Source organism: Ursus americanus, chromosome 1 (genome assembly GCF_024610735.1).
Source record: "Ursus americanus isolate L20-20 chromosome 1, mUrsAme1.1.p, whole genome shotgun sequence".
NCBI lineage: Eukaryota > Metazoa > Chordata > Mammalia > Carnivora > Ursidae > Ursus > Ursus americanus.
Genome location: NC_142127.1, coordinates 39,414,476 through 39,434,743, shown reverse-complemented (window position 1 = coordinate 39,434,743; position 20,268 = coordinate 39,414,476). Strand labels below are relative to the sequence as shown.

The 20,268-nt window shown below is 35.3% G+C and overlaps 1 protein-coding gene across 1 annotated transcript in view; it reads left to right on the top strand.

Moving 5' to 3' along the window:
- The window catches only part of PLA2R1 (phospholipase A2 receptor 1), a 112,123-nt gene extending 98,697 nt beyond the window's left edge, over nucleotides 1-13,426 (top strand). Inside the window, 8 exon segments of the mRNA XM_045781034.2 lie at nucleotides 1,608-1,846; nucleotides 3,416-3,584; nucleotides 4,985-5,125; nucleotides 5,629-5,745; nucleotides 6,893-7,069; nucleotides 9,640-9,672; nucleotides 9,796-10,004; nucleotides 10,006-13,426. Of these exon segments, the coding sequence (XP_045636990.2) occupies nucleotides 1,608-1,846; nucleotides 3,416-3,584; nucleotides 4,985-5,125; nucleotides 5,629-5,745; nucleotides 6,893-7,069; nucleotides 9,640-9,672; nucleotides 9,796-10,004; nucleotides 10,006-10,050 (1,130 nt within the window). The 3' untranslated portion in view covers nucleotides 10,051-13,426.
- The last annotated feature ends 6,842 nt before the right edge of the window (nucleotides 13,427-20,268 follow it).

Genomic DNA, 20,268 nt, shown 5'->3' with positions numbered 1-20,268 from the left:
TGAAGTTTCTTATAGTCTTTGAACTTGATTTCCATATCTGTCAAATAGGATAATTACTATCTCACAGACCCTATGTATATACAATGCTTAGCAAGTTGCCAGCAATATTAACAAATGATAGTTGTTCCTATTATTATTTCCAAAAAAATATTATTCAACTACATAAATTCTTGTAGCCTACAATAAATGTCCAAATTCTGCTCCACTTCCTTATTTGCCATATAAATATGTGCTTACATTGGACTTAGAGCCTAGAGTCTAACTGCCTCAAAGATAAAGATTTCTAAATAACAGGGAGACAAGGACAAAGTCAAGAGCCCCAGTTTGGGACTTGGTTTCCGATAGATCTTTCTTTTTTAGGTCAGTGGGTGGCAAAATCATGTTGCTCAAATTCACTTATGTTTTGAAGTTTGATGGAATCAATTGCACATGGAGAATTTTGTATGTGTGAAAAAACAGATATATAATGGGAGAAAACAGTTAAATTGGTATTTAGGCCACATATATGAAAAATTTCAATTACCTTAATCTTACTAATTATTATAATTTTTAAAAAATCTGCTATGGTATTATACTGGGTTTTAAAAAAATAACCTTAGACTTGGTACACAGGCTGGCAAACAGAATTCTAGTAAAGAATAAACAGGTATAAAAGTGTACTCCATCACGATTTTGTTGGTTAATAGATTAATTTCACTTTAGTTTTACAATATGTACTACTATGTTATTGAGGTCACATTTTCAGGTAAAAGTCAAATTCCCGTTTTGCCATTTTTACTTGACATAAAGAACCAACATTTACTGAACACCTGCTGTGTTCCAGGTACCATGTTCCAAATACTGAGTTCCCAAAGTGCCCTATATGGTTATCTCTGAATTCTACCCACACCCCTCTAAGGAAGGCCTTACTCATCTCTTATGGACAGAAATTTGAGGCTTGGAGGAATTATTTATTTTCCCAAGGTCACTTAGCCCTGTATAGTCAGGACTGGGATTGAGTCCCAGGTCTTCTGACCTATCCACACCTCATCATGCTTCTTTTCAACCCCAAATGGGTGTATTTTAAGTGTTTATTAATGTAATTTTTAAATTTATTTCTAGAATTTATACATGTAAATATTAAACATGATAACTATCATGCAATCTCAAATTTAATAAAGGGTGGTATTTGAGAATATGCACTTGTAAAATTATGTTTGCAACATTGTATATGACAACAAAATATATGTCAGTACTCTCTTAGTAAGTATTAAGTTCTGCCAGAGCTGTTAGGCCGGGTGTAGGTAGTGAAATAAAACCTACCTAAGGAGATCAGTTCCATCAAAAAGTGGTCAGTTTAAAAAGGAACAGTAAAAAAAACAGGAAATCTAGAAATGCTTAACTATGTGTGTGTACTTTTAAAGACACTCATGCATTAAATTTCCTAAATGTTCTCATTCTTTAGCATCACCTGTGCTTTCAGGTATTATTCTCATTTTGAAATAGTTATGGGAAGGAAAACTCTGATGTTAACCACAGAATGGACCATTATGACAGGAATCCAAACTAAGTTTGTCTCCCCCTTTCTTAACCAGATGCTGAAATGACTTTTGTTGTTTTTGTTCTAGATACCTCTGGACACAGTGTAAATACATCTGATATGTACCCAGTCCCCAATACCTTGGAATATGGGAACAGAACTTACAAAATAATTAATGCAAATATGACTTGGTATACAGCAATAAAAACCTGCTTAATGCATGGAGCGGAATTGGCCAGCATTACAGATCAGTATCACCAGTCCTTCCTCACTGTTATCCTCAACCGGCTAGGATATGCCCACTGGATCGGACTATTCACTGCAGATGTAGGTATCTTAAATCCCTTGGAACATCCCTGCATAAGTTAAGTTTCACATCTACCTCCTTAATGATATGGCCACTGAAATTAACACCAAAAAAGTTACCAGAAATAATAGTAAACTAGTAAATAGTAACATTTAATAAATTGGTTCATAGAGTAACTACTGACCAACCTTATGAAGAGCCTACCTATGACTACAAATTAAAGATATACACCTTTTTAGAGTATACATCCACTTGCCTAATTTCTGGGAATTAATGCCTTTTAAAGGTTCTCTGAAAATTTCTGAGTATCTGGGGATACTGCCTCTTGTGGGCAATGGAACACATCTTAAACTCAAGCACCTGCATTTGAGTAATTTGTTGCATTTAAGAAATCCCCAAGAAAAATGGATCATGCTTCCTGCCTAGAAATGTGATTATTAATTAATTCAGTACCTCTGTGGAATTTAACACATCTCTCCCTTTAGGGATGTATTTTGGAGAGGAAGACCTTTTTAGTTTTCTCTTTTTTTAAGTAAAAGCATTATATGCTCAAAGTAGTGAAAAGTAAAATCTATCTATTCTATCCCAACCTCTGGTTCTACTCCCCAACAATAATCACTTGTAAACAGTTTCTAGAGCGTCATTTAGAAATTTTCTACATATGCACATATATACACATAATGAATACTTATATTGTTTTCTAAGTACAAATGAGGTCATACTGCATGTGCTGTCCTTAAACTTGCTTTCTGTTTAATATACCTTGTACTGCTTTCCATGTCAGCACATAAAAATCTAACACATTCTTTGGGACAGCACCACATAAGGATATACTATACCATTCTCCCCTGAATAGAAATTTGGGTTCTTCTCAGTTTTTCACAACTACAAATAATACAAACAAACATCTTTGTGCAAGTTGGATAAATTCCTAGAAGTGAAATTGCTAAGTACATTTTAAATTTTAACGAATAGTGCCATATTGCCCACCAAAAGTTTGTATTGATTTACATGCCAACAACTATGATAACATGACATTTTTAAATATCCTTATCAATACTGGGTACTATCAAAATTTTAATCCTTGCTATCAGGATAGGTGAGAGAATGGTATTTTATGGTTGTTTATTGTATTTATGCATTACAAAATGTTTTAACTTCATGTAGTCAATTTTGCATTATGGTCTCTGGATTTTTTATCGGACTTAAAAAGATTTTCCCCACACCAAGAGAATAAAATATTTAGCTAAGTTTCCTTTAGCACGTATGTTTTCAATTTTATGTATGAATCTTTGATCAATCTGAAATTTTTTTGGTGTCAAAAACAAGATATTGATCAACTTCACTCTGTTGTTTACTGGGAAATTATGATGGCAGGGAACCAAGGATTCCCAAAAACTAAAATAGATACTGTCGTGACAGATATTTCTTTTAGTCAGCCATATTCACAAGCTGTCCTAGACCCCCTGAAAAATAAGTCTACATGTGGAAATATAAATCTATGTGTGAAGTAAATGCTGCTCAAACAGCACTGGGTAATGCCACCAGGAGTCCTAGCAAGGAAATGATAGCTCAATTTCCCTCCACAGAATGGTCTTAATTTTGACTGGTCAGATGGAACCAAATCTTCCTTCACTTTTTGGAAAGATGATGAGTCATCTGTTTTGGGTGACTGTGTTTTTGCTGACACCAGTGGGCGCTGGAGTAGCACAGCCTGCGAGTCATTTCTTCAAGGAGCAATTTGTCATGTACCTACTGGTAGGTTCAATTCTATTCAACTCAACAAATACATACTGGGAACCTACTGTGTGCAAGGCACTGTGCTAAGCAGGAGCTATGAGTAAGAGTAATAAGAAGTTTCCGCCCTCAAGAAGCCTCTGGTCTGGTAGGTGATGTTTAGACAAGTAACTATTATACCAGGCAGGGCTACCAAATGATGGAAAAGAGGTAGCACGTGTTGTGGGGGTTAGCAGGAAAGAGAACACACCATACCCGCTTGAGAATAAGTAGAAAGACTTCTTGAAGAACATGACTATCTCTGGAGACTGGCCTTGAAGAATAGATGGGGTGTAGTCCAACAATGATGGGACATGGAGAGGCATTCTGAGCAGAAAAGCTTAGGCAAAGACATGGAATGAAGAAAGGATTGGACATGTATAAAAGAAGCTGATGCTGAGACTTGCCTGCATGGCAGGATACCAGTAAGGAGAGGTGGGAAATCAGGCTAGAAACCTGCATTAAGAGCATGTATGAAAGAAAAGCTAATTCTGCTTGTAAAACACCATGAAAATTATCCTTCCCTTTTCAATAACGTTGCATTTATTGAGTGCTTAAGAAATGTCAGGTATTAGCTCATTTAAACTTCTTGTGTAGGGGCACACTGGTTGGATCAGTCAGTAGAGCATCCAACTCTGAATCTCAGGGTCAGGAGTTTGAGTCCCATGTTGGGTGTAGAGATTACTTAGAAGAAAAAAACATTTTAAATAAATTTCTCATGTAAGGAAGATGTTGTTGTTAGCTCTCTTTTTATAAATAAAGAAACCAAAGTGTGAGGAAGACAGGTAACATGCCCACAGCCATACACAATTAGGATCTCAGCATGGATTTGACTCTCATGCTTGACCTCTAAAGCAAAGTCCACCTGAAATTTCCCTTAGTTATGTATTATGTTTTTTTATGCTGTTACTTTACTGAATGCATTATTTTCTCTCATAGGTTGATTGGCAGATAAAGATTTGCTAAATCTATAATATTCAGCAATGCACAGAACACATTTTGTACATTTGGAAGTGCCTCTTGCTGACTTCATTCAGTTTCCAGTATTTCCACGAACACATCCCCCAGTTTTCCCGACATTTAGGATACGAATTATAAACATGAAAGACAGCCACGCTCACCCATGCAGCACCCAAACTAAGCCTAAGAAGCTATGCATTAATATATCCTGTTATGTGTAGGTAAAGATTATTTCTGCCAGATATGCTACAAACCAGTCTTGGTTTTATAATCATTTATATTAGACCCATTCTTTCAGAGTATTATCATGAAAATCTCATTACATATATTTATCTTAGTCTGTCATAGAATTTAATGCAATGTTTATCTTAATAAATGAACCCAGTCACCACCCTAAAATCATAACTGATTTTTGTTCATAGAAACAAAACCATTCGGACACCGAGAGTTGTGCTCAGAAACATCTATTCCCTGGATAAAATTCAAAATTAATTGCTACAGTTTTTCTACAGTCCTAGACAGTATGAGTTTTGAGGCTGCTCATGAATTTTGCAAAAAGGAAGGTAATTCTTTTGTGATGGTAAAATGCTTTCCATGCATTCCTTCTTGACATTTCAGTAAACAATGTGGTTTTCTTCATTTGTCTGATTATTTAGTGACTTTAGGAGCAACAAAAAAAATTGGAAAAATAAATACTATTGAATTTGCTTGTTTGGGGATGGTGTATCTATGAAATTCAATGTCCAGGATAGAATTTGAAAACCTAAGATGATGTCTCAGAATAGTACACTTTCCCAAGAAAATGTTCCTTTTGAATGCATTTGATTTATAATTTTAAGTTCCCTAAAATTAATATTCTATGCTTTGACGTCTTAAGTACAACCTGTACCTCTTAATAAATGTGGTATAACTTTTAAATTTTTAATCAAAAATCACTTATTTACAATAGGAATTTTCACTTTGCCAAGTCTGAGCTTTACAAATTGTGGTACAGGAGACATTTTTTAAATTGTATTACACATAAACACAAATATACTTGTTTTTTTACTGCTTATTTCTTTTATAGGATCTAATCTTTTAACAATCAAGGATGAGGATGAAAATTCATTTCTCCTAGAAGAGCTTTCTGCTTTTGGTTCTTCTGTCCAGATGGTTTGGTTGAATGCTCATTTTGATGGTGGCAGTAAGTGATTTGGATAGAGAAGAGGAGAGGGCATAAATAAATACATGGTGGTCAAGGTTGATGAAAATGGCATCTGCAAATCAGAAAGCTCTTCTTGGATACGTTTGCTGTGAAAGAATAGCACGAATCCTAAAGCCATTTCTTCCAAAGACAATATTGCTGCCCTTTTCTATACCTTTGTGTCCCTTGAAATAATCCTACAATACCAAAAATGAAAACAAGCAAACAACAAGTTTATCTTATACTTACCCTTACATCATGAAGATTCTTGGATGGAAACTTGTGCTCACAGACTTAGTCATAGACAACAAAACCTTATTTATTTGAAAATACCCAGATTATTCCTCAATGTTAGAAAAGCACTACAGAACTATAGAAATGTTTCAGGGATAAATTGTGCTATTAGAATTATTTGCTTTTCGTAAAAACCAGGGTTTGTGATCAAATGAGATCATGGCATTCTTCTCTCTATGTAATTGATGGTTATTGAAAGTACTTATAAAGAAAATTATCTTAATTGGTATGGAGAACTTATTACAGTGGTATACCAAGGTGAAGAGTGGGTCTACTCTGATAAGGAGGAGTGTTTCAATCACAGACATTGTTTCAAATTTCTAGTCCATTGTGACAATAAAAAGATGACTGACATTTAGTTACTTTTATTGTTGGTTTTAAATCCTTTCAGACAATGCACCCCCATTATTGTTTACACATGGATGGACTCTATCATTGTCCCCACCCCTCAGTACACCAGTGGCTTGCTTTTTAAAGAAGTTCACTGTAAAATTATTTTAGAAAGTTAGCTATTTTGCAATGATATAGATGTTAGGACTTAAAATGATTTATTTAAATTGATAATAATGATAAGGAATATTTCAAAATTCACACTATTACATTAAGAAAGATGATATTCTAAGTGAACAAACTAGAACAATATATCTAAAATAAATAGAGAACTGTTCACAAGGCAACTTTACTAATACCCACCTTTTGATGTTGAGTTCATGACTGTACCTACCAAGTTGCATCCATCAGATAAGGAGGCAGTCTCATTAAATTGAGGAGCTGCTTTTTATAGTTCACTCCAGGCTTAGTGTATTTGATAATTGTGCATATAATTCATAGTAAGTCAACAATTTTTCCACAGATGAAACCATAAAGTGGTTTGATGGAACTCCCACAGACCAGTCAAATTGGGGCATTCGGAAGCCAGAGATGGATCATGTCAAACCCCATCTGTGTATTGCCCTGAGGATCCCTGAAGGAGTATGGCAGTTATCCCCTTGTCAAGAAAAAAAAGGATTTATATGCAAAATGGAAGCAGGTGGGTAAAGCCAGAGGGTAATTCTTCATTTTGATTCCACCCTGACTAATGTTGATCCACCTCTGTAGCATTTAAAGCTTTGAAAATCCAAGTATTCAGGGAGTATTCAGATAGATTCTAACCTTATCATCTTGTTCAACATCAAACAAGTAAAAGGACATTTCAGCTCCTTCCTTCTCTAATATGAAGAAAAAAAATCATTATAAAGACTATGACTGGGGTGCCTGAGTGGCTCAGTCATTAAGCATCTGCCTTCAGCTCAGGGCGTGATCCCAGGGTCCTGGGATCAAGCCCCACATCGGGCTCCCTGCTCTGCTGGGATGCTGGGAGCCTGCTTCTTCTTCTCTCACTCCCTCTGCTTGTGTTCCCTCTCTCGCTGGCTGTCTCTCTCTCTGTCGAATTAAAAAAAAAAAAAAACTTAAGAAAAAAAAAAAAAGACTATGACTTTCCAGAGTTGCCCTAGCTGTTAATGGGCAAAAAATCAATTTAACCTCAAAAAAAAAAAAAATCAAACTAGCAATGTTAACCAGCAACCCTAATTCTGGCAACTGCTACTCAGATGTTTTAAGATTCATCTTCAGTCCCAGAAAATATAATCTAGGCCTAGGTATTTTTGTTGTGGATAAGTAGATGTGATTCTCTGTTGCTAGCCTTAATATATTATAAAAGTCATATTTTAAATTTGTCTTGAGCTACATAGTTTGTGGTGATAAAAAGAAATAATAATTTTAGAAATCTAAGCCAGAAAATTCTAGTCAGTTGCAAACAATACAGAGATTTCTAAGATAGGATGTTAAAAATGATCATTAACAGTAGAAATGTAAAAATAATAATCACAACATTTCTAGATGCCAGTACAGCAGAGAAGGAGGAATTGGTGTGGCCTCGGCTGCTGGTGAAGGTTTTCAAGAGGAGACAAGGTTTTGGAATCCCGAAAGATAAAGAGAATAGAGAAGGGAAGGCTTATTAGACAAAAGTCCCAGTCTGATTAAAGGCAGCAATTGAGAATGAGCTTAGGGTGAAGGTCTCACATTAAATGGTGATGGGAATAAAACTGGACAGTAATGTAGGATCCATTCATAGAGAGTACCAGTCTCAAGAGCTGAACTTCATGGGGAAGAAGACAGGGAGCCCCTATGTGCTCTGTAGACACCTGCAGTGGAATCACACTCATCCAGATGTAAAGGAAAGCAGTTGTAATTTGAGTGATAGAACTGGGAACATGAGGAAGAGTAGAAATGGGAAAAGAGAATCAGCAGGATTTGGTGATCTATTAGACACTGGTGGAGGGGGGATGAAGGAGAAAAAAACTGGTAGGTGTCAACACCAATGTTCAAGCCCCAGTAGTGTGGATAGCATGGAAAACATGACGAAGCCTAATAAGTAGTGTGCCCAAGTGGTCAATAGCATTTAATTTCAAAAACAAATCAGAAATACCTCATGTCTGTACAGGAATTTAGAGCTTCCTGTAATATAGAGGACACCTCTTTCATCCCTCACAGCAACTTCCTAAGGCAGTGGAGCAGACATAATATTTCCATTTTACAGATGAGAAAAGCACTTGTCCAGACTGGGACTAACATCAAGGACCATGCTCCAAATACTCTGACTCTACATATTCCTTCTATATCTGCCCATTGCATGCATCCAGAGAATAATTATTCTTTTAATAGTCTTTCTTTAAAAAGTATCTTCACACACACATAATATATGTTTTCAATAGCATTATGAAAAAGTGTACAGTATTATTTTTAAATTGCAAAAACGAGTTTTGTTAATGTGGTTTTGCTGTTGGTGACAATGTTTCTTTTAAGTATGTAAGAGTGAATGGGCATAAGTACTGCACCAAGGCACTTCCTCCACTTGCAGTCCCTCTACTGATCTTCCTCTGAGTCATTCTCTACATATTTCTCTGGATCTTTACCTAGATTAAAAATAGCAGAGTTCAAATTTTGAGATAGAGTCTACTTGAAAGAGATACGTTTCTACAGTAGGAAGTCCTCAGACAGGAACCCTCCAATTTTTTGAATGGAGGAGCTATTATTCATTTTCCAAGATTCTGGGGATTGAAAAGGTGAGAAGATGCTGATTTTAAAATCCTTGCATGCAGGTAAAGAGATTATCATTGCTGGACAAACTCCATCTCAGAGCTTAACAAAACTTTGTTCGTTGCAGGAAGGGACTGTATTTTATTCATATTTTTATTGCAGCACAGTGTTTAGACTGGATGGAAATTTTCCAGCTTAAAAAAAAAAAGCAGTGTATGTGTTTGTGAGCAATAATTATGATTACAATAAATCAGGGGTCAGCAAAATTTTCTTGTAAAGGGCCAGACAGTAAATATTTTAGGCTTTGGGGGCCATATAGTCTCTGTCACACTGCCATTGTAGCATGAAAGCAGCCACAGACAATACATAAATGGCTGAGTTCCAATAAAACATTATTTATAAAAACAGGTACCAGATCTGATCCATGAGCCATAGTTTGCTGAGCCGTGCTATAAATAATAGCATAATTTTGCTGAATTAGAAGAAAATTTTCATCTCAGTTTTTTTTTTACTTGGTTTTAGATATTCACGCAGTAAAGGAGCACTCAGGAAAAGGTAGGTTTGAACAGTACAGAACATTTTGATTTCTCTTAGAATAATAAAATAGAAAGTAACTATGTGACAGTACCTATCTTAACCCATTGTCATTGAACTTTACCTTTTTTCATCTTCTTTCAGGACCAAGTCACAGTATTGTACCTCTTGCAGTAACACTGACACTAATAGTAATTCTGGCACTTTCCACACTTTCCTTCTGCATATACAAACACAACAGAGGTATCTTCAGGAGACTTGCACATTTTGGGAATCCTTACTACCCTACAACCAACTTCAGTACAGTACATTTGGAAGAAAATATTCTCATTTGTGATCTTGAGAAGAATGACCAATAACAGTGAATTCAGAGAATGCTACAGCCCTAACAATAAGTAAAGACTTAAGAGGAGTCTCCCCTGCATTTTCCTTTACAGGCCAGATGCCACTATAATGTGAATTGTGTCACTATTTTAATTATTCTTGAACTGATTACTGGTTTTGAACTGTAACCAAATCAGATGGGTGTTGATTTACTCATTTCCCCCAAACTGTGATCTATTCTTAAAATGGGGAAATTATACAATGGTTACTAGTCAGAAAACAAGAACTATTAAAAGTAACTCCCTATTGAAGACTCTCAAACGAATGTGAATAATAGGTTTTGTATTAATATGCTTCTACTGAAATTTTAAAAGAATTTTCAAACAAATCTGATATCTATTCAGATATTTACTCACACTCATTCTATTAAAAAAGAGAGGAAGCCAAACAAATTTTAAGACTCAATGCTTGTATACAAGACGAAAAGTTAAAGGCTTCTGAGAAGTTTCTTGTTTGTTCTTCTAATTCAATCATTTTAACATCAGGGTTTAGAAACATCAACATCAGTTGATTTCTAAGCTTAAAACTCACACATTCTGGGCTCTAAACTAATATTTAGGATGATATTTGTTTTTATTAGTTCTGACTTCTCAAACTAAAGAAGAAAAATTACCTGTCTTTAAATAGGAAAGATCTTGGTTACAGCACACTTGCATAAGCAACTACATAATGTGGCCTAAAACCTTCAATTACTGAATGATGACTATGTTTGATATTTTAAAATATAGATAAGCTTAAAGGAATTTATTGAAGTTTTACTATTGTTAAAACTTGTGGCCTTTATTAAAACTAAAGGTATAATGTAATATATAACTCTCCTAACAACTAAAAGTATAAAATATAATTTAAATCTAAAGGGGAAATAAATGAAGATATGAATTATAGTACCGTTAGACCCACACTAGAAGATATATTGAGAAGTACTAAATAAATGACTGTCCAATTATAATCTAGATACCTTTGCTATATAAACGAGTTAATGCGGGGTATTCTGTTTAGTAAACTATGGTTCTTAAGAACCATCTCTGTTTGTGTCGGACTAGTCAGGGCAGTTGGTAACTAATGATTGGTAGCATGATACTGTCCATAAATTAAATATCAGAGATTTGACTTTCCTTCACAAATTTCTCATTATGGAAAAGTAACTTCGTAATCAATATTTTAAAGTTTACTCATTACATAAATGTTCACTGCATTCCTATTAAGAACCAAGTGCCATTGTAGAAACTGGATGTATTGGGGTGAGCAAATTAATGAGAACTCTTGTTTTTATGTCACTTATTTTCTGATGAGAGAAATGAAGTAAAGAAATTTATAAGTAGAAAAATACCAGAAAAATACCAAAAATACCAGTTATGAAAATTAAGTAAGGTCTTGTGATAGAGAGGAACTGGGGGAATCTCAAGGCCTCCCCAGAGTGTGCATTTTAATTATTACATCCAGCTGCCTTGAAACTAGTGGCCACTAGTCACAAGGTGGAGCTCTGGGAGAAAGTATGAGTGAATCTCTAAGTGAAAAGCCATCATCATTAGAAATAGAATTTGATGAGCATACCCTAAGAATGGAGTCCTTATGTCCTGAAACAGTTAATACGGCTTCCAAAAGCGGCTCTTTGCTACTATGTCTAGTTTACACAGTAGGACTATCTACTTCCATAATGTTTTGTAAGTTTTGAGACTTCATTTTTTAAAAGATACTATATTATGTAGAGTTGTGTATTTATAACTCACAAGAATAATTGGCCTGAACTAACTAGGTGGTATAAAAGCCCGATTTAACAATCTGTCAAATGAAATTAAAGTTCTATTCTTTTCAGTGGGCTTGGTAAAAACTGCTAATCGATTATCCTCCCAGTCAAGGTATATTGAAGTGGAATAGTCACACATAACAATTTGACAAAGTCTGGCATTAATAAAGTGGTTTTGCAGAAAGAAACTGCACCTTTTGTCAATGCTCTGTACTTTGCAACTTAGTATTGAACTACATCACTGGGGAATCTGTCCCCGTGGACAAGATCATGCACTCTTTCCCATTACTGAAATTTCAGAAATAGAAAGTACTGAAATATTATGTTTTATTTATAGATACGCACTTTAAAAAACTTTTTGTACATCTATTTTTAATCTGAACTAGATTTCATAGCTATAGCATGAAAAGCAAAAAAGCATCAGGGTCACAAATTCATTCACACATAATTAATGTGCCCCTCTCCAAAAAAAAAAAAATCAATTATTATCCATGACTCTGGGTAATGGAAAATCTTGGATTTTATAATTAAATATACCTTGGGCTCTTCCAATTCTAAGTCTTCTTTCAGTTTAAATGCTTCTTCAGTTTAAAGTTCCACTTCCTATCAGGGGTAGATTAGGTGGTCTCCTTAGATAAACAGTCTTTTGGAGTTTCCTTTTCCTCCTCAGAATGGTGTTGGATATATGAGAACTTTTGTCGTTGCAGTACTAGGGGGAGAAGGTGATTAAGTGACTATGAATATCTGTGTCCACTGAGGATAGTTGCCTGGCCCCACTCTGGGAACTTTGCTGGCATCAGATATGAAGCCTATAGTTGGTGCAACCTGTAGTCTATTCTATTTGATCTGGCTCCATTCTGGCTCTCCCTGGCACTGCCTTATTCCCAGTATATTGGCTGTGACTCCCATCCAATTTACCTGAACACTGCAGTTATACAAGGCCACTTCACTTCTGCAGTAGTGAGACCAACTTAGCACCATCAGTTACTCTGTTAGGGGAGGCTAAGTGCTGTAGCGAACAATCCTAAAATCTCAGTGGCTGAACACAGCAAAGTGTTATTTCTCATTGACAATGGGTTTGCAGGAGTACTTTGCATTTTGGGTCCAGGCATCTCCTATACAGGAGGGCCTCCAACTTAGAGGGCCTTGGGGTCCTCCAATGGGTCTCCTACCTCTACCTGACAGAAGCTAACTTGGGACCTATCTTTTGATTAAGTATGTAGCTTTCATGGACTATTGAAATACATTCTTTAAGTTAACAGTCTTCATACTAAGGACACATATCCTGAAGGTACATGAAGATTTCCAAGGAGCAGAGGGGCATATTTTTAAGGAGCTCAGTTTCCAGAATCTTTAACCTTCATGTATATTCTTTCTTAGAACTGACTTGCATAAGAACACATGTAAGATCATAGTGTCGTGCTGGTTCTTCTTTTCCACCACTCTTGTACAAATGCCTATCTCTACCTTAAAAAACAAAAAACAAAAACAAAAACAAAAAAAACCAAAAAACCCATGGCTTTCACTCCAAATCTTTCTATGATGCTTTATCTTGGGAAAATCCTCCGTGGCACCAAACAAAAAGAAAACATTCAAAGTCATGATGTCACTGAAGCTTCTTTCAATAAAGGAATTCTAAAACCATGTAGAGCCTCATGTCTTTCCCTGTGTTCATACATTTTTTGATGAAGGATGAAGCGATGAGTGAGAAATTCCATGTTGGGATATTCTAAGTTAATATGCATTATACAGTAGAACACGAGAAATGATAACTACTACCTTTGTTTAAGACTATCTCATGCAGCCCCTAACTATTGTCAGAGAAGGTATTTCTGGAGAGATTCCTGGTGAAAGCAAAGGGAGTGTAGATATTGATTGGAACCTGACGTCTTACCTTACCCTGATGAAAAGCTTATGACAAGGTCTGTGCTTTACCTGCCTTAGATTTCTAAGTGAAGGTGAGTATTAACATGCTCATTAAATTGAAAAATGGAATTAGATTTTTTTCTGAACCATTTATTAAGTCTTACTTGGCTCAGGGATTGACAATGAAGATTGGCCTTACCTATTAAGTTTTATGACAAATATTTTTCATTACCTGAATAAACTAAATTGGCAACTCTAGTGTCACAATTAAAGCACTTATTAAGATAAAGACATTTTAATAAAAAAATAGTATTTACAAAACTATAATGACATTAACAATATATCATTTTTCCCAACCTTACTTTGTATATCAGATAAAACAAAGGGTACCTATGAGTGAAAGAGTAACAGGCATAATTAATAGTCATTTGAAAAGTCTTAGTAAAGCCTATTAATTTTACATCTAGGAAATTAACAAAGTGAGTCACTCTAATGACTGGGTAACAAATCCTTTTGCAACTTGACTGTTTCCAGTTCTTTGCTTTAAGCAAAACTCAAGAAGGACATAATCAAATTATCACTTGACAGATGACAAAAAAGTGATTTTTAATGTAGGATCACTGTGACGTTGGGCACAAATGAGAAACTAATTCAAATAATGAGATTATATTGCTATAACAAGTCCCCTTTCATTCCCATCTACTTCTTTATATGGAGAAAGTTTTTATATTAGTCAGGATAGGTTAGGGCATGCTGTAGAAACAAATGAACCCTCTAATGTTAATGGTTCAGAACAAAATTCAAAATTAATTTTTTCAGTCATTCAAAGCCTGCTATGGTTCCACTGGTTCTCCAGGGAAGTTCACATCCAAGCAATAACTCATAGATTCAGGCTGCATTTCCCTACATCAGGAATATGGGGCTTTCAGTGATACTATGGCAGGAAAAAGGAGTAGAGACTCTTAAGTTTCTGGGTTCTTAAGTGGTACTTCCACTCACATATCATTGGCCAGACTAGTTACATCATCCAATCTAACTGCAAGAAAGTCTGTGAGGTTTTCCATTGTGCTCAGGAAGGAAAGGATAACCAACTATAATGAGCACCAGCAATCTCTACCAGAGTTTCTCAGCACGTCTAGCTGAGTATAATAATAATAGAATTCATGTTAAATCCTGACTCATTCTAGCAATTTTAAATTATAATTAATTAATTTTATCTGTGATACATCCATTTCATTAAGAGATACATTACTTATAACATTTTAGTTTGATATATACTAATTATTTATTAACTTGTACTATATTTATGTTCTGATCAATTGCGTACTAAAAAAATTGAAGTGACAGTTCAATATAGAAGAAAATGTATAACAGGGCTTATGTTCACAGAGAATATTAAAAATAATTTTAATTTATATACATATTTTTTACTGTAGGCCAACATGACAAGGTGATGAATAAAATATTTTCAAAATTAAAAATATATTACATTAGGATAAAATTCTGTGGGTGGATTGGAATGGAAATGCAAGACTAAGAAGAAAAACAAAGCAAAATCTCTGACTGCCAAGACCCTGTTTGTGTGTATTTCTATTTTTAAATAGATTATGATGGAATTCAAATTGTTAAGGTATCTCCAATCAAAGGAACTAGGGATCCCTGGAGAAGTGGCTGATTCCAGGTCTGGGGCAAGAAAGATGAAAGTGGATTATCCTGAAAGTAAAAAATTTCTCACAAAAAGATTAGGTCATGTCCAAAGAACACCGGAACTACTAACCTGATGGAGTTCCCAATGGCCAATGTCAGAACAATTTGAGCAAAGAAATATTGATAGTATTGGATTATAACCCATGGAATAAATATGTGTAAGTCCATATTGATAAAAAATAAACAACTGAATGAATGAAGAAATAAACTGAGCAGAAACAATAGTTCTTTTCTACAGAAGAATTACAATTAATAAGTGTAGAAGGAATGAGAGAAACAAAAATCACCATTAGGCAAACACAACAGTAATAATTTATATAGGCAAGATCCACCAGTGGGTGCTAAAGTTAGTGGGTGACCGTTTGAGGAGAACAGGAAATTTGCATAGCCTTAAAGTATCACCCCCAAGACAGTAACTAATTATAATGGGAAAGTACTAACTTTACAGTAAAGAAACCGCTTTATTCAAGTGATCAAGGCTAATATAAGCAGTAATCAGCCATATCCGCATAATGTACTCCCTAGTATGATGCCCTCAGAAGGGCATATGACTTCTTCGGTATCCTCTTCAATAAGGCATAATCTTAATTTAATAACGGAAAACACCAGACAAATCCAAATTGAGGAACTTCACCAAAACAACTGACCAATTCCAAAACACCCACGTCATAAAAGGAAAGATTGAGGAAATGTCCCAGATTGAAGGAGAATAAGAAGACATGACAACTAAATGCAGGGTGGCATCCTGGACTGGATCCCAGAACAGAAAATGCACATTATGGGAAAATGTGAAATTAGAATGAAATTTATAATTTAATTAATACAGTATCATACTAGTATTCATTTCTTAGTTTTCTTTAATTTTTTAAAAGATTTTTATTTATTTCTTTGAGAGAGAGTGAGAGAGAGAGCGAGAGCACGAGCGGGGGGAGGGAGAAGCAGTGAGCAGAGAGCCACTTAACCTACACCCCTTAACCCAGGCGTCCTTCGTTTCTTAGTTTTGATGATTGTACTATGGTTGTGGGAAATGTACCACTAGAGTAAGCTGACAGGAATTCTCTATTATATTGGCGACTTCTCTGTAAACCTAAAATCATTCAAAATAAAAAGTGAAAAATCCAGGCACCTGCGTGGCTCAGTTGGTTAAGCGTCTGCCTTCAGCTCAGGTCATGATCCCAGGCTCCTGGGACCAAGCCCCATGCCCAGCTCTCCGCTCAGCGGGCACCTGCTTCTCCCTCTGCCCCTCCCCCCAACTCATGTGTGCTCTCTCTCTCCCTCTCTCTCTCTCTATCTCTCTTGCTCTATCTCAAATAAATAAATAAAATCTTTTTTAAAAAAGTGAACAATATGCTATGATATGAGATTCCATTGGATATATTAACAGAGTGACATGACACTTTTTTTCAATGCCATTATTTATAATATGCTGAAAGTTGCATCCTACTTATGTGTCAACTTGGAAATGTGTGAAGGGATATACATCTTTTTTTTCAAAATTCTTTTAGGAAGTGTGCAAATACAAACATTTGAGGAACACTGCCATTTGATGTTTTTTTTCTCCTGACCCAAATGAAAAACAAACAGAATTCATCTTTTCTTCAATCTGACCTAATAGCCCTCCTACCGGAGGTTTTGGACTGACATACATCTCGCTGTCAGCCACATTTATTTGTTTTGCTCTCTTTTCTCCACACTCTCCCCAGTCTTGTCAGGACTTCTCATTCTCTTACTTCTGCTTATCCACAACAATCTCATGGCCTCGTCTTAATGGCAAATATTTCAAAAATGTTTTGTCCATAATAATTCTCATTGCCAACATTTATAAGACACTTGGACTGTAGTGATTATTACAATACATGGTTGGCATCTCCATTCCCTCTTCCTCCACCCCTCAAAACAGTGACTGAGAGCAGAGATTGGCAAGGCCAAATCCAGCCTGCTGCCTGTTTTTGTAAACAAAGTTATCAGAACTCAGCCATCCTCCTTCATTTTCACACTATGTCTGACCACTTCCAGGCTGCAATGGCAGAGCTCAGACCAAATGGCCCATGAAGTCTCCAACACTTACCATCCATCCCTTTAGAGGAAAAGTTTGCTGACCCTGATCTAAAAAATTAAAAACCTAAAATGGGCAATCCAACATACTTAGACATGTCTTAGTAAGCACTATTATATATATGGACAGCACTTCAACATATTGATAAGCAGTTCTGATCAGTAAGTATTTATTGAGAACCTACTATGGCCCAGAGAGGGTCCTTGGATCTGGTGCTGGAAATAGGAATAAAATTGTCTCTGTTCTCATGGGGCCTCAATGGTAGAGGAATATGTAAATAATAATTGCAGTACGATGTGGTACAAATAATAACAGGAGGAACAGAATCAGAAAGAAATAAAAGGACACTGATTAATTCTGTCAGGTAGAGAAGGAAGCTTAACATAGAGAATGATACCCATTAAGTAGAAAATTTTAGATAAAATATCTTTTTGATATCTTTCTTTGATATCTTTTGATTTAGGAAAAAAGTTTTCAGTTTGGGGCTAACAAGTTGTCATGTAGCTAACTTTTGAATCCTCAGAAAAAAGACAATCATAAGAATGGTAGACATTACTACCTTTATACTGTGTGTAAATCCATTTAAAGCCAACTTGTTTATAGTGATTCCAAGTTATTACAGCAGTGAATTGGAGGAAGTGAGTAAGTATAGAGTACTGATCATACCACAGCATTCAAATATTAAATTCTGTAAACAATTTCAATTTAAAAATCTATATATCATGTGTTATATGAACAAAATAATTAATATATATTATGGCTCTCTTATAATCCATAGGCATAAAAATCATGGCCTACACTAAAAAAACTAAAGCTTTTATAATTGAACATTAGAAATAAACGTTTAAAGGTAATATCTATTTTAGAAATATTGACTTAGCGGTTTATGGTTCTAAAAGACTGCCAAAACTTAGGGTATCTTAGATTATTTACAAGAATTTATAGCATTTAGAATTTTACATATGATGTATACAATTCAATATAAAATGAAAACTCAGATTTGTTCATTCTTTATGTTGTAAAACTTGAAATGCAACAGGGTATGTGGTTAAAAAAAATTCAGGTATAACTCCTATGTTCACTGCAACATTATTTACAGCCAAACTATGGAAACAGCCTAAGTGTCCATCAATAGATGAATGCATAAAGAAGATGTGGTATATATACACACTGGAATATTACTCAGCTATAAAAAAGAATGACATCTTGCCATTTGCAACAACATGGATGGATCTAGAGAGTACAATGCTAAGTGAAATAAATCAGTCAGAGAAAGACAAATACCATATGATTGGGGCGCCTGGGTGGCGCAGTCATTGGGTGGCTGCCTTCGGCTCAGGGCGTGATCCCAACGTTCTGGGATCGAGCCCCACATCAGGCTCCTCTGCTAGGAGCCTGCTTCTTCCTATCCCACTCCCCCTGCTTGTGTTCCCTCTCTCGCTGGCTGTCTCTGTCAAATAAATAAATAAAATCTTTAAAAAAAAAATACCATATGATTTCACTCATGTGGAATTTAAGAAACAAAACAAATAAACAAAGAAAAAAAAGAAACAAACCCAAAAAGCAGATGCTTAATAGAGAACTAATTGTTACCAGAGGGGAGGTAGGTGGGGGATGGGTGAAAAAGGTGAATGGGATTAAGAGTACACTTATACTGATGAGCACTGTAATGGATAGAATTGCTGAATCATTATATTGTACATCTGAAACCAATATAACAGTGTATGTTAACTACACTGGAATTAAAACTTCTAAAAATACCAAAAAAAAAAAATTCAGCTATAATACTCAGGCCTACATAAATGGCCAATATTTTAGGTATACTTATAAATATGTTGAACCATATGTTCCATTTAAGTCAATTCCATTACTGTTGCATTTTAAATTTTGAAGAAAAAAATAAACAAATATGCCTAAATCTGAAATGCTAGATTAAAAATTGAAGATCTATATGTGCTTATAATGTCTAATGAAGAATTGCAATTGCAGAAGAAAATCCATAACTAAAACCACAAAATGAGTCCCATGTATACCAGTGACCTTCTTTACTCAGAGTTAATTAACACAAGCACTTGCTTCTTGCAGAGCACTTTACTGTAATTTAGAACAAATTAAGGAAAAAAAATCACTCAAGTGCTGTTTTCTTCACACCATGAAGTGAGCATGGTGGGCCAAAGTTAACTCATTTAAAATATTGTCATCCATTTCTTGTAGTTATGAGTAGCAACACCATTTTTTTTTGCAAAAAAAAAAATGCATCCTGATCTATGCTATTTTCAATTTGTTTCAGCTTCTATTTAATAACGGAAATTGATTTTTAAAACTAATATAAAATGCCTTCTTCGGTCTCTCTCATTAAGTCTCATTTACATCAAATTCAAGCATTATATATTTTCCTGGGCATTCTTCAAATAAATATACTTTGAATTTAATATGGCAAACTATTAAAGAACTACATTAATATTTTCTCTTGCCTCCCCTAACCCTAAAACTGTGACTTTATTATTGTTTCCACATGGCATTTTGTGAATTAACTTGAGCTTCTTTAGCCCCAACTTATGAGGTCATGTCTCTAGGAGGTTATTTAAACTTTACTTTTACCTTCTTAGTGAGTAGAGCTGGTAGGAGCTAGAATCCAACTCAGAGATGTAAGAATCAGTGGGACTCTTGCCCCTGCAGACTTTGAGGAGAGAGTGAGACCCAAAGCCAGAAGGCAGAACCAGGGAAAACTCACTAAAAGGTGTAGGGAGGAGTGGGGACTTAAAAGGAAGCATTACATTGCTGTCACCAAGGACTTTGGAGTTCTTGATTCAAAATGCAATTCTGTGGAGACAAATGAGAATTCAGTTCAAGAATA